The sequence below is a fragment of the Herpailurus yagouaroundi genome, unplaced genomic scaffold (assembly GCF_014898765.1).
Source record: "Herpailurus yagouaroundi ecotype Mexico unplaced genomic scaffold, PumYag 212, whole genome shotgun sequence".
Classification (NCBI taxonomy): Eukaryota; Metazoa; Chordata; class Mammalia; order Carnivora; family Felidae; genus Herpailurus; species Herpailurus yagouaroundi.
In genome coordinates this window covers 2,980,548-2,995,754 of record NW_024412443.1, presented here as the reverse complement: position 1 = coordinate 2,995,754, position 15,207 = coordinate 2,980,548, and the positions used below count along the sequence as shown (strand labels likewise).

At 38.1% G+C, this 15,207-nt stretch overlaps 1 protein-coding gene across 1 annotated transcript; it reads left to right on the top strand.

Moving 5' to 3' along the window:
• Positions 1-363: 363 nt before the first annotated feature.
• Positions 364-1,287, top strand: OR13G1 (olfactory receptor family 13 subfamily G member 1). The gene has a single exon (XM_040454458.1). The coding sequence runs from the start codon at positions 364-366 to the stop codon at positions 1,285-1,287; it is 924 nt and encodes a 307-aa protein (XP_040310392.1).
• The last annotated feature ends 13,920 nt before the right edge of the window (positions 1,288-15,207 follow it).

Genomic DNA, 15,207 nt, shown 5'->3' with positions numbered 1-15,207 from the left:
GTTTCAACTCAAAATGGTAATACTGAAATACTTGAATATATTAATTTTTCTTATCTTTTTCTTCTCAACCACTGGCTTCAGTTTAGTGTAGTCATTAATTGCAGAAAGTACATCAGAAAATTATATCCATCTGGAGGATAGAAGATATTGCCTGGAAGACAGAACTCCATCATGCTGTATCAGAGGGAATTCTTGCTATAAAGTTGTATCAAATCAACACACAATCACTAAATCACACACACACCTGCACACACACACACACACACACACACACTCCACACATCACACATCTCCTGATAAAATCAACCACATTATTTTAATTCCTAGTTGTTCACTCTCTGCAATCTGTGTCATCAAAGAACAATGAATAACAGCATTGTAACTGAGTTTATGATTCTGGGCCTTACCCAAAATCCTGAACTGCAGGGAGTTCTCTTCATTGTCTTTCTCTGCATCTACCTTGTGGCGTTTTTTGGCAATGGGCTAATTATCATTGTTATAATCTATAATACCACCTTGCATACGCCCATGTATGTGTTCCTCCTGGCACTAGCTATTGTGGATATCATCTGTACAACAAGCATTATACCAAAGATGCTGGGGACCATGCTAACATCAGGAAAGAGTATATCATATGGAAGCTGCATGTCCCAGCTCTTCTTCTTCACGTGGTCATTGGGGGCTGAGATGGTACTCTTCACCACAATGGCCTATGACCGTTATGTGGCCATCTGTTTTCCTCTTCGCTACAGCACTATTATGAACCACCATATGTGTGTGGCCTTGCTTAGCATTGCCATGGTTATTGCAGTAACCAATTCTTGGGTACACACAGGTCTCATCCTGAACCTGACTTTCTGTGGGCCAAATAACATTGACCACTTCTTCTGTGAGATACCCCCACTGCTCTCTTTGTCCTGCAGTCCTGTGAGAATTAATGAGGTGATGGTATATGTTGCTGATATTTCCCTGGCCATAGGTGACTTCAGCCTCACCTGCCTGTCTTATGGTTTTATCATTGCTGCCATTCTCCGCATCCGCACAGCGGAAGGCAAGAGGAAGGCTTTTTCAACATGTTCATCCCACCTCATAGTTGTGTCCCTTTACTACTGCCCTGTAATCTACACATATATCCGCCCTGCTTCCAGCTACTCATTTGAAAGGGACAAGGTGATAGCTGCACTATATACTCTTGTGACCCCAACATTAAACCCAATTGTGTATAGTTTACGAAACAAGGAGATGCAGACAGGGATTCAGAAAGTCTTTGCATTTTTGAAACATTAGTGGTTTCACAAGAGAATGTCAACTCTCTATTCTAGAATCATCTCCTAGAACATCTTAGGTTTTACTGATCATTTATAGGTACTTCCTTCCCAAATCTCTCTACTCCCTCTTCGGAGTGAGAATGATTCATTCCACTGCAAGTCACTTTCTTTGCTCCTCATTTCTAAAATGAACTTATTTCTGGAGCATCTGGTGACTCAATTAGCTAAGCCTCTGGCTCTTGGTTTTGGCTCAGGTCATGATCTCAGAGTTTCGTGGGTGTGAGCCCCCGCATTGGGCTCTGTGCTGACAGTGAGGATCCTGTTTGGGATTCTCGGTCTCCTTCTCTCTGTGCCACTCTCCCATCATGCTGTCTCTGCCTTTCTTAAAGTAAAATAAACTCTAAAAAAATTAAAATAAAATTCACTTAGTTCTTACCATTTCACTACTGATTTATACTCCTCACTCCACATATTTCTAAATTACTTTCATTCATGAAAACTTTCACAACTACTCCCAGTAAATTTAAAGTGTTTATCTTATTCCTATTCTATTCCGGGCTATCTCATTGTCTCCACAATTTTATATTTTTAGTTTTAACAATGTGTAAAATGTAATATATATACCATCTCAAATATATAACATGATATATATCCCAAAATATTTCTAGAATATATATGTATCTTCTCATTCTCATTTATGCCTGTGTACAAGCATTTGCCTATAGGCACAAACATCATATATACATATATATATATATATACACACACAATATATATGTATATATATATATACATATATATTGTGTGTATATATATATATATATATATATACATATATATATATATATGATGTTTGTGCCTACAGGCAAATGTGTGTGTGTATATATATATATATATATATATATGCGCACATACATTCACAAAGAAAGATTACCTCTAATATTATGAAACTAACTAGTCTGAATAAAATCATGTCTATTTCACATTATAAGAAAATATATGGCATTACTGCGAGACTTATTTGTGACACAGACAGTACAATTTTCCCTTGAAATCAGTTATAATTAAGGTTTCATTGCAATTTTTAAAATGCAGGCATTTTGGCATACTAATCTTCCTGAAACAATCTCGTTAATGTCATTGTTGCCTACTTTAGGATTTTACTTCATGAATACAATAACCATACACTACTATTGGCATTCTTTTGTATAGCATGTAATGAGAAATCCTAAGTAAATTAAACCTGACAGGAACACAAAGACTCCTTAAATGCCTTAGAGCTGAAGACCACTCTGAACAAATGTTTGGTGAACAAGTCAGATTTATTTCATGAGGAGATAGGACATCATGAGTCAGTAAGAGGGTGCTAGAAGGAACATATTTCAGATTTTTTTTGTCTTTAATAAAAAAAAATCAGTCACACAAGGGGGATTTTTCCTAGATTGGGTCAGAAAATGAGAGAAATTTACGTAGGAGGCAATTCAGCTTTAATTGGCAAAAAAATAATGCAGTGGATGAGTTTCTATCTTGCTCTATCATAGTGACATTTTCCGATGTGTTGTTCTGTGATTTTTTTTTGTTTTTAATGATCAGCAGAACACCATTGCCTAGCTGTTTAGCAAGAGAGGCTGAATAGACAATAGCTGGAGGCTGTTTTTTCTATCTCGTTTCTTTAAAATTAAGCTCATAGATGACTGTCTTCATTATGCTCTCTTCCTTATTAAAGAGAGCCACATGGAAGTCAAATAAGCAAAACAGATTAATTCCTTTATAAAGAAAAATATAAAATAATTGACTGAATTTTTTTAATAAAATTACGTGGTTATAAGCATGGCTTAAAAAATGTTAGACAGTCATTTGAAACATTCAGATTTATTTTCACTCTGATTTTTTATTTTAAGTGGACAATTTTAAAAGGAAATATAATTCTGGATTCCCTTCTCTCAGATTTTGTTCTGCAGTGGCTTCTATATTATTTTGCATATTATTATATTGCATGTTGTATTTTGTAATATGTATATGAAGGGATATCACATCAATATATTTAGGACTATCTTGTGTGATTTTCTGAGTAATCCATTATACTTACATACAAGTCATGCAACATAAAAAGGAATGAATTCTGTGTATAGCTCGTTGTCTAGAATATTTATGTGTTTGTTATCCACAGGAGACTGTGTGAATTTGAAATCGTATCTTCTCCATATTTCTTCCACAGTACCCTATACCTCTTAGCATTGCAAAAATCAGTCTCAAATTATAAGTCTATTGAGCACTTTTAGTTTAAGAGTGAGAGACCAAGAGTGGTTTCAGTATTTTGTGCCGTTTGTGTGTTGATATGTGAATGTGGGATGAATGTGGAATGGGGAGAAATAGGGTATAAAAAGGATGTTCTTTTCATTGTATCTAGTATTTTATTGCATATGATGAGTATTCTACAATGATTTGTGCTAGTTCACTTAGAACGCTGTTTTCATGAGGCAGCCACTCTGGGTTTGGACCTCATAGAGATTATTTTAGATTTCATTAAATAAATATCTTATTCTATTGAACACAAAAGTAGGGCAAAGCCTTGTTAAATTTCTAGTATGTTCATCTACAGATAATATAAACTACTACTTCTGTCCTTTGAAACCAGTGAATAGACATGCCTAATGCAATGGAAGCCTGGTGTGCAACAGTCAATAGTGTCTAAAGGTGGAGATGTCAAAGGGCATGTGAGTTTTCACCTATTATTTTAAACACTTTTTTAAGCATTATTGAGATATGATCAATAAATAAAATTGTAAGATATTCAAAGTGTATCTCACATCCTAAAAATAAGAATTGAGGAACCTCAAACATAAGAGACTCTTAAAAACTGAGAACAAACTGAGGGTTGATGGGGATGGGAGGGAGGGTGGGTGATGGGTATTGAAGAGGGCACCTGTTGGGATGAGCATTGGGTGTTGTATGCAAACCAATTTGAGAATAAATTTCATATTTAGAAAAATAAAAAAAATATAAAAATAAGAATTGCTCAAAAACCATGCACTTACATCACATTGGACATAAGTGTATCACTGTACCATCTTAAACTGTAAGCACTGACTGGAGGAGCAAATTTGGAAGTGAGGCACTTGGCATCACTGAACAAGTTTGTAGTTAACATACATGGGGAAGGGAAGGAGGTATTTATATGATTCCAATTGCTACTAGTAGCTATCAACAAATACAAATACAGATTTTAAATCACAAACTAAATGATTGTATAAAATTGCATTGAGAGAGGGAGATACTAACACTGAAACCACTGGAAAACCAGTTGCAATATGCCATTTGGGTGTAGTTGTAAGATTTGGCTTAAAATTATACCTTTAAACATTTTGACTACCATTAATATTTATTTTATATTTATATATTATGTAACAAAAATATTTAAATATCAATACATTATAAGTTAAGATAAAGTGAATAATATTTTAATATGCTTTAATATAATTAATTTACTAATGATACACATTTTATCACATTCACACATAAAATCATATTAATATATTTTTTTATTAATTTGATAATATATTTGTTTCCCTTACCTTATGTTCATCTGTTTTGTCTCTTAAAGTCCTAAGAGACAGAGACAAAGTGCAAGTGGGGAAAGGGGAAAGAGAGAGGGAGAAAGAGAATTCCAAACAGGTTCCACATTGTCAGCACAGAACCTGATGTGGGGCTTGATCTCACAAACCATGATATCATGACCTGAGCCAAAACCAAGAGTTGGATGCTTAACTGACTGAACCACCCAGGCACCCCAATAATTGTATTTTTAACAAGAACAATATAACTAAATATGTCTCCATGTTTTTGAAATCTTATTTAATTCTTCATGATTAGTGAATACATAAAGAAGAAAGATACAATGTCAATGACTTCAATTTGTAAGATTTTTGACAGCAGAAATCTAGGCAATGATCTTTAACATTTGCTGAAAACCTTAAAATACAGAGAACCATATATATAAATCACCGTCACCCCAAAAAAATGACAATAACATCAAACTTTAACATCTAAGATTAAATTTATGATAATAACAGCAATTTGAGGACAATGGCACCATGAATATACATCAAGCAAAATCCAGACTGAGGGAAACTCTTCACTATAAACTATCCAGTTTCTTCAACAATAATAAAATGTAGATTTTAAAATAAATAAATAAAAAGATAGAGGCGAACCTATAAAACAAAAATATTTAGAGCAATTATCAACCAATTGCAAAGTAGCTCTTTATTTATAGCCTAATTCAGACAAACATATTTTATAACATATAAATAAATTATAAAAATATCAATTTGACACTAGGAAGATGGCAGAGCCTTCAGATCATTTTCTGGGTAATTTACTCTTGCCTTCTCCTATCGATACAACTAGATAACACTTACAGTGTAAATAAGGCAGAAAATGATCTGAAGACTGACAGAACAAACTCCACAGCTAACAGTGGAGAAGGCACCACATTAAAGAGGGTAGGAAAGGAGGAGGCATGGAGGGGAATTAAAAGGGTCCTGTCCATCTGTGGCGGGGAGGGAGACAGGGGCATGGAGAAAGGCAAAGAATAGACCATAAGACCAAGGAACCGACTGGGAGAAGACAAAGTCCCATAATATTTGGCTTTGAAAGTGAGAGGGGCCAAATTTCCTGACTTCTTACAACCAGCTTGGCTTAAAGCCTGGAATATTAAGTATCAGTGGACTTGGCTTCTTAAAGAGAGCAATAGGAAGCTGAAACTCCACCCTTAAAGAGACAGCACAAAAAACAGCCCATGGAAACAGCATAGAAGCTATGGGGCGTATGAGAGGGAGAATTATTTACTCTTTTCAGACTGTATACCAGAGAGGCAGCGATACACCTAAAATGTGGGAGAGGGTGGAGAGAAGTAAAGAATGATTTCGTGCTTCAGCAACCATCAACTTAATATAGGCTGCTACCTACAGAAGATGTTATATATGAACTAAATGGTAACCACAAATCAAAAACAATAATGTGGGAAATCAAATAGCTACATCCTGGTTTAGGAGATTATAGGGAATACAATGCAAAACAGAACACTGTTTTCTGGCCTTGCTGCAAACAGCAGGCAATGTGTCGCTTATCCAGTTAATGTATATCTAGGGGGCACTCACTTTGCTTAACTGGCTAGTGTATATCTAGGGGTTACGTCCTGCTTGTGATCATAAATCCCTTAGACCATAGACAGGTCTAAGACCTGTCTAAAGACCTTAGAAAGAATAAAATATTATCCTGTCTTAACTTGTTTTTCTCACATTTTGTACACATTCTTACTGGCACACAGCCCACTTATGTATTGCACATTGTTTCCCTAAATGTATGCTTAATAAATATGGGACCCTGAGAACAGCTTGGGGAGATTCCCTTTAGCCTCCCTCTCACCTCTTGACTTGCATGGAGTCTTGAGTAATCTTTTCCACCATCCTTGGCTTTGCTGGACAAAGCCAAAAGCCAAACCCACAACTGGTGGCCCCAATGTGATAGCAATAGCTTTGAGGGGAAGATTTTCAGGCAGCAGAATCCACACGTTCAAGGAGAAGAAGTGAAACTGTTCAGACTTCAAACAGACCTCATCTTGGTAAGGGACAGCAGTACTCACGATGCAAATATTGCACAAGTCTATCATTCAGAATTAGAGAGGTAAAGACTTTCTCAGACAATCAAAAACTAAAGGAGCCCATGACCACTGAACCAGTACTAAAAGAAACAGTGGGGATAGCTACCAACCTGTCTAGTTTTCAGTGAGAGTATTGCTTTTCTCTTTCTTTACCATGGGCCAAAAATAACAGGGAAACAGTTATTATATTTAAAAATTTTGCAGCAGCTTTTAAGGTGGCCAATTTTACTGTTACAAAAGATAAATTAAGTAAATTGTTATGAACAATACAAAACATCTGCCCCTGGTTCCCCGAACATGGTACAGTTGATTTAGATCTATGGGAACAAGTGAGAAGAAATTTAAAAGAAAAACATGAAAAAGGAGCGAAGGTTCCTGCTTCCATTTTAGTGACCTGGAGTTTAGTCCATATGACATTATGTCCATTACATGTAACTGCAGAGAAGAAAAAATTCAGAAAGAAAGCCTAACACCCACCTCTCCTATGGCACCTCCTACAGTGGAGGATGACTCCCCTTTGTCACCTCCTCCTGTCCCTATTCCTCCTGATCGCTTAAAGCCAATACCTATATCGGAGGGACATAAGCCTTCAGTTATGCAGAAATGTTTACAAGAACGATATGCTGCTGGGGAGTTTCATACATTCTCCATCATTACCACCGCTGGACATCAACCTAGGCATGTGTCCCTCCCTTTCACTGTCTTTTAGGAATTGAAGTGAAATGTTGCTGAGAAGAGTATCCAAAGCTGCTTTACTAAGGGCATAATTGAAGCAATAGGATGTGGATATGAAATTTACTCCTGGGATTGAAAGACATTAACAAAAACCATACTTTTCCCTCTTCAGCATGCTGTATGGACTTTAGAAATCAAGAGGGTTGCACCACCAGCCAATGCATAATCAAGATTTGGGTATTCCGATAGGAGTAGAAATACTACAGGGATTTCAGTTTTGTTTTTTTGTTTTTGTTTTTGTTTTTGTTTTTCATCTGCGCTCTGAGCCAGTGCAAACTTGATGAATACTTTCTCTTTTCTTCTTTTACTCTCATTTCAGGGAGCTTTTGAGGAGTATGGTCTTATTGGAACACTTTCATGTCAATTGTTCAGGCTGCAATCCTCTAGCCCATGGCGACTCTATTTGGAGGAGAAGACCTGCCTTTTGGCTGGAAGTTGGTACCACGGCCGCCCTGGTAATAAGACCCAGAAATTTGATGCCCTGTCTTTATTCCTGTCCTTATACAAAGTTGTCTTTCTTGGGCATGGGACAGCACTCTGAGTAGCGCAGCTGCCAATCTTAAGACTCTCATGTAAGGTTCCCTCCTCATATGTTTAACATGATCCCTTTCACATCTCTAGTTGGGCCACTTCTGGCCACAGGACCTCCACTGGAAGCTGGCTGAAACCAGCACCTGGTTCAATTAAAAACCCAACCTAGGGGCGCCTGGGTGGCGCAGTCGGTTAAGCGTCCGACTTCAGCCAGGTCACGATCTCGCGGTCCGTGAGTTCGAGCCCCGCGTCGGGCTCTGGGCTGATGGCTCAGAGCCTGGAGCCTGTTTCCGATTCTGTGTCTCCCTCTCTCTCTGCCCCTCCCCCGTTCATGCTCTGTCTCTCTCTGTCCCAAAAATAAATAAACGTTGAAAAAAAAATTAAAAAAAAAAAAAAAAAACCTAACTTTCCAACCTAGGAAGTTGGCTGTAAAGACTCCATGTGTAGGAATGTCACTTAGATCATGATGGATTTCTAGCTTTACTGTTTTCTAACAATGTCCTCTACCAACTACCTAAATTACAAAATTGGCTAACACCCCTTTGTAAAACTTTTCTAGTGTTTTCCATAGGTTAAAAACAGTAGTCAGTAGTTTCTTCTCTGCCTTCTTTTAACTTTTTTATTAGTTTTCTTTATTTTTGAGAGGCAGAGAGAGACAGAGTGTGAGTGGGGGAGGGGCAGAGAGAGAGGGAGACACAGAATCTGAAGCAAGTTCCAGGCTTTGAGCTGTCAGCACAGAGCCCGATGCAGGGCCCAAACTCAAGAACCATGAGATCATGACCTGAGCTGAAGTCAGATGCTCAACCAACTGAGCCACCCAGACACCCCTCTTCTCTGCCTTCTTAGCAAGGTCTCTCTCTAGGAGGACCATAGGAACTTCTCTTTAGTCCCCAAAGAGTCTCCCTTGGGATGCCTTTTTAACTGACTGGAAACAATTTGGATTACAAAATTTAGGAAAGAACCAATCTCCTATAAAACTGAATGGCTTTAGTAGGATCTATCAGTTAGATCTCTTCTGCAGGAAACAGGGCAAATCGATGGAGGTACCCTAGTTCCAGGCCTTCACAGCTCCAAATCAGGACCCAGACCTAAGGGCCTCTTGCAGAATATGTTTGCCCAAATGTATTTGCCTAGTAAACTCCCATATTGGATGTCTAAATAAGCCTCCCCCAAATAAATCCAGGTTGCTGGAGGAAACACAGGACATCCCTAACAACGGGGATGCTGGCTGTTTCTCTCTGTTCCTCCTTCTAATAAATGTGAGAGCTTCTCCCACATTCATTTTCCGGGTTAATGGCTATGATAATTAGAGCCAACTGTGGTTACTTTACCTCCGACAGGGACTTTAAGGAATATTCCCAAGCAGCTGATAAAACTCCATTTGTTTCAGGGAAATTCGCTGCCTTCTCCAGCCTGACATGGACTGCCTAATTCCACTAGCTGGGAAACAAAACAAAGCAAACACCTGGCATCTGCTCCTCTGTCTGAGCTGACAAGGTTTAGAACCAGAAATCCTTTTTCTCTGCACCCTGGGCTTTTATCTGCTTCCAGGTCTCTTGACAGAACCTCACCTCTTCAGTTTCCCCCAACCTGCACAGTTTCTGCACCAACTGGGGTGCAGCCTTTGTAACTGACCCCTCAGTGCCTCAGGCACTATTGACTCCTCTTGTCCTCAATGTCAAGGAGCAAAGAACACCCCCTTGGACTACCTACTTCAGATTTTCCCACCTCTGTTTCAGGTAAAAACTGACAATGGGGAACAAATTGTCTTTTAAGCGGACACATTAGAATGTATTTGATATTTAAGCTAATTTGTTAGTTTGAGATTTACCTGTTTATCAATATTAAATAAAATATGTTTTATTCTATCTAGGTTTGCTAAAGGTCAAATAAGTTCATGTTATTTCTATTGCAATTTGCAAAAAGATGACTTAGATTAATAGTTATTCTGTCTCAAAGTTTCACAAGTAATTAAGATAGATTTCAAATTCTTTGGTAACCTAAAATTTTAAAGTTTTGTTTGTATGATAAATGGGATTGAGTTCATTGGACATCTAGGTCTTTTCTAAATAGAACGGAATTCTTAAAAAATTGATTACTGACATCTTATTGCAGAGAACTAATGCTATGTGGGTTTGTTGGTAAACATACTTTTTGCTTCATTGATAAATTTTCCATCTTAAAAAGATTCTGGTGTAACAGTTCTCAACTAATTACCTAGTTTTCATTGGAGACTAAGGTTTCTAAGAGTTAAAATTCTGCTAAATGTAATTAAGGCTAATGTTAATAGAGAAAGGAACTCTGTAGGTAGGAAAGTAGGAGATATGTAAGAAAGATATAAGGAATGGAAACACACTTTTACTGAAGGTAAAATAAAGTAATATTGTCCTAAATGAGACTGGTTGTTTGGAGAGAAGTGGCTTGGGACAAAATTTGAATGCAAAGGAAAATTGTAGAAGGTTCATGAAGGGAAATCTTTGGGAAGGAATTTTTATGTGTTTAGGATGGACTAAGGTTGAAATGAATGGATTTTAAAAAGTACACTGGAATAAGGTTAAAATTCTGCTTTTCTCTCTGTTCAAAAGACAACATTTTCTTGGACTGTTGTTCTGCTCTTGACAAAAAATAATATGCAAAGGTCTTCTCTCTTTTGTCTGCCAGGAAAACCAAAGCTTATGTTTTCTCTTTTTCAGATCTTTGATTACGTAGTTAAAACTTTTTTTAACGCTTAAGGAGCTAAGTTTTGCTAACAGCCATATAACCCTACCAAACAAGCTATTAGAATGTACACATGCCACTTTAAGACAAATGCTTCGTGGGGCGCCTGGGTGGCTCAGTCAGTTAAGCGTCCCACTTCAGCTCAGGTCACCATCTCGCAGCCCATGAGTTCCAGCCCCGCGTCGGGCTCTGGGCTGATGGCTCAGGGCCTGGAGCCTGCTTCCGATGCTGTGTCTCCCTCTCTCTCTCTGCCCCTCCCCCATTCATGCTCTGTCTCTCTCTGTCTCAAAAATAAATAAACGTTAAAAAATTTTTTTAAATAAAAAAAAGACAAATGCTTCGCAAACAAAAAAAGGGGAACCTACATAATGCCTCCCCTTGGAATTCACTATTTAAAGACTTATACACTCTAAATTGTTTAAATTGTGATTCTCATAACTTGATAGATGCCAATCAGCATTTCATGCCATCCCCTGGCTCAAATATCACAGCCAAGGTGCTACTTAAACACGTACAAGGTGATCATTCATGGAGAGGACCTTATGCACTGATAACATGGGGGTGGGGATATGCATGTGTTCCTGTCCCATCAGGACTGTACTGGGTTCCTGACTGTCTGATTAAACCATACCATGAGTTGGAAGGATCAGCCCTTCAACCTTCTTCCTCAGATGGCCAATTTCTCCTTACAAGACAACAGGGGAAACATTAAACACACACAAACACACACACACAAATACACACACACACACACACACACATACACACACAAGGACAGTGGGGGAGACCTTGTCCATGGACAAATAAGGCAAATGACATCATCTGGGGACAACTTAAGAAACTCAATCGACATGCACCAAAGTCATGTGCCATACCCAAACACCACCCAACCCAGAAAACAGGTTTTTAGTATATTTAGCTGTGGTTTCCCAAATCTCAGCTAAGATAACGATTTGCTTAATCTTTTTCTTTGTCCAGACCACTACTGTTTCTTCATCACTGTATTAAGCTCATATCATAGACTCCCCTTTCTTTAAGCCAGTTAAAATAACACTAGACGACCCATACTACGTTTTTGGTTTTGTTTTCTTTTTCAATAAATGAAATTTATTGTCAAATTAGTTTCCATACAACAACCAGTGCTCATCCCAAAAGGTGACCTCTTCAATACTCATTACCCACCCTCCCTCCCTCCCACCCCCCATCAGCCCTCAGTTTGTTCTCAGTTTTTAAGAGTCTCTTATGATTTGGCTCTCTCCCACTCTAACCTCTTTTTTTTCCCTTCCCCTCCCCCATGGGTTTCTGTTAAGTTTCTCAGGATCCACATAAGAGTGAAACCATATGGTATCTGTCTTTCTCTCTATGGCTTATTTCACTTAGGATAACACTCTCCAGTTCCATCCACGTTGCTACAAAGGGCCATATTTCATTCTTTCTCATTGCCACGTAGTACTCCATTGTGTATATAAACCACAATTTCTTTATCCACTCATCAGTTGATGGACATTTAGGCTCTTTCCATAATTTGGCTATTGTTGAGTGCTGCTATAAACATTGGGGTACAAGTGCCCGTATGCATCAGTACTCCTGTGTCCTTTGGGTAAATTCCTAGTAGTGCTATTGCTGGGTCATAGGGTAGGTCTATTTTTAATTTTCTGAGGAACCTCCACACTGCTTTCCAGAGTGGCTGCACAAGTTTGCATTCCCACCAACAGTGCAAGAGGGTTCCCATTTCTCCACATCCTCTCCAGCATCTATAGTCTCCTGATTTGTTGATTTTGGCCACTCTGACTGGCGAGAGGTGATATCTGAGTGTGGTTTTGATTTGTATTTCTTGACAAGGAGCGACGTTGAGCATCTTTTCATGTGCCTGTTGGCCATCCGGATGTCTTCTTTAGAGAAGTGTCTATTCATATTTTCTGCCCATTTCTTCACTGGGTTATTTGTTTTTCGGGTGTGGAGTTTGGTGAGCTCTTTATAGATTTTGGATACTAGCCCTTTGTCCGATATGTCATTTGCAAATATATTTTCCCATTCCGTTGGTTGTCTTTTAGTTTTGTTGATTGTTTCCTTTGCTGTGCAGAAGCTTTTTATCTTCATGAGGTCCCAATAGTACATTTTTGCTTTTAATTCCCTTGACTTTGAGGATGTGCCAAGTAAGAAATTGCTACGGCTGAGGTCAGAGAAGTCTTTTCCTGCTTTCTCCTCTAAGGTTTGGATGGTTTCCTGTCTCACATTCAGGTCCTTTATCCATTTTGGGTTTATTTTTGTGAATGGTGTGAGAAAGTGGTCTAGTTTCAACCTTCTGCATGTTGCTGTCCAGTTCTCCCAGCACCATTTGTTAAAGAGACTGTCTTTTTTCCATTGGATGGTCTTTCCTGCTTTGTCAAAGATGAGTTGGCCATCCTTTTGTGGGTCTAGTTCTGGGGTTTCTATTCTATTCCATTGGTCTATGTGTCTGTTTTTGTGCCAAGACCATGCTGTCTTGATGATGACAGCTTTGTAGTGGAGGCTAAAGTCTGGGATTGTGATGCCTCCTGCTTTGGTCTTCTTCTTCAAAATTACTTTGGCTATTCGGGGCCTTTTGTGGTTCCATATGAATTTTAGGATTGCTTGTTCTCATTTCGAGAAGAATGCTGGTGCAATTTTCATTGAGACTGCATTGAATGTGTAGATAGCTTTGGGTAGTTTTGACAATATTTATTCTTCCAATCCATGAGCAGGGAATGTCTTTCCATTTCTTTATATCTTCTTCAATTTCCTTCATAAGCTTTCTATAGTTTTCAGCATACAAATCTTTTACATCTTTGGTTAGGTTTACTCCTAGGTATTTTATGCATCTTGGTGCAATTGTGAATGGGATCAATTTCTTTATTTGTCTTTCTGTTGCTTCATTGTTAGTGTATAAGAATGCAACTGACTTCTGTACATTGATTTTGTATCCTGCAACTTTGCTGAATTCATGTATCAGTTCTAGCAGAATTCTGGTGGAGTCTATCGGATTTTCCATGTATAATATCATGTCATCTGCAAAAAGCGAAAGCTTGACTTCATCTTTGCCAATTTTGATGCCTTTGATTTCCTTTTGTTGTCTGATTGCTGATGCAAGAACTTCCAAGACTATGTTAAACAACAGCGGTGAGAGTGGACATCGCTGTCATGTTCCTGATCTCAGGGAAAAAGCTCTCAGTTTTTCCCCATTGAGGATGATGTTAGCTGTGGGCTTTTCATAAATGGCTTTTATGATCTTTAAGTATTTTCCTTCTATCCCGACTTTCTGAAAGGTTTTTATTAATAAAGGGTGCTGAATTTTGTCAAAGGACTTTTCTGCATCGATTGACAGGATCATATGGTTCTTATCTTTTCTTTTATTAATGTGATGTATCACGTTGATTTTTTTTGTGAATGTTGAACCAGCTCTGCATCACAGGAATGGATCCCACTTGATCATGGTGAATAATTCTTTTTATATGCTGTTGAATTTGATTTTCTAGTATCTTATGGAGATTTTTTGCATCCATATTCATCAGGATATTGGCCTGTAGGTCTCTTTTTTTAATGGGTCTCTGTCTGGTTTAGGAATCCAGGTAAAACTGGCTTCATAGAACGAGTCTGGAAGTCTTCCTTCCCTTTCTATTTCTTGGACTAGCTTGAGAAGGATAGGTATTATCTCTGCTTTAAACGTCTGGTAGAACTCCCCTGGGAAGCCATCTGGTCCTGGACTCTTATTTGTTGGGAGATTTTTGATAACCTATTCAATTTCTTCACTGGTGATGGGTCTGTTCAAGCTTTCTATTTCCTCCTGATTGAGTTTTGGAAGAGTGGGTGTTCAGGAATTTGTCCTTTTTTTCCAGGTTGTCCAATTTGTTGGCATATAATTTTTCATAGTATTCCCTGATAATTGTTTGTATCTCTGAGGAATTGGTTGTAATAATTCCATTTTCATTCATGATTTTATCTATTTGGGTCATCTCCCTTTTCTTTTTGAGACGCTTGGCTAGAGGTTTGTCAATTTTTTTTATTTTTTCAAAGAAACAACACTTGATCTGCTCTACAGTTTTTTTGAGATTCTATATTGTTTATTTCTGCTCTGATCTTTATTATTTCTCTTCTTTTGCTGGGTTTAGGCTGTCTTTGCTGTTCTGCTTCTATTTCCTTTAGGTGTGCTGTTAGATTTTGTATTTGGGATTTTTCTTGTTTCTTGAGATAGGCCTGGATTGCAATGTATTTTCCTCTCAGGACTGCCTTCGCTGCATCCCAAAGCGTTTGGATTGTTGTATTTTCATTTTC

Excerpts from the sequence above, each read along its gene's own strand:
- OR13G1 (XM_040454458.1), top strand. The coding sequence starts at position 364 with ATGAATAACAGCATTGTAACTGAGTTTATGATTCTGGGCCTTACCCAA.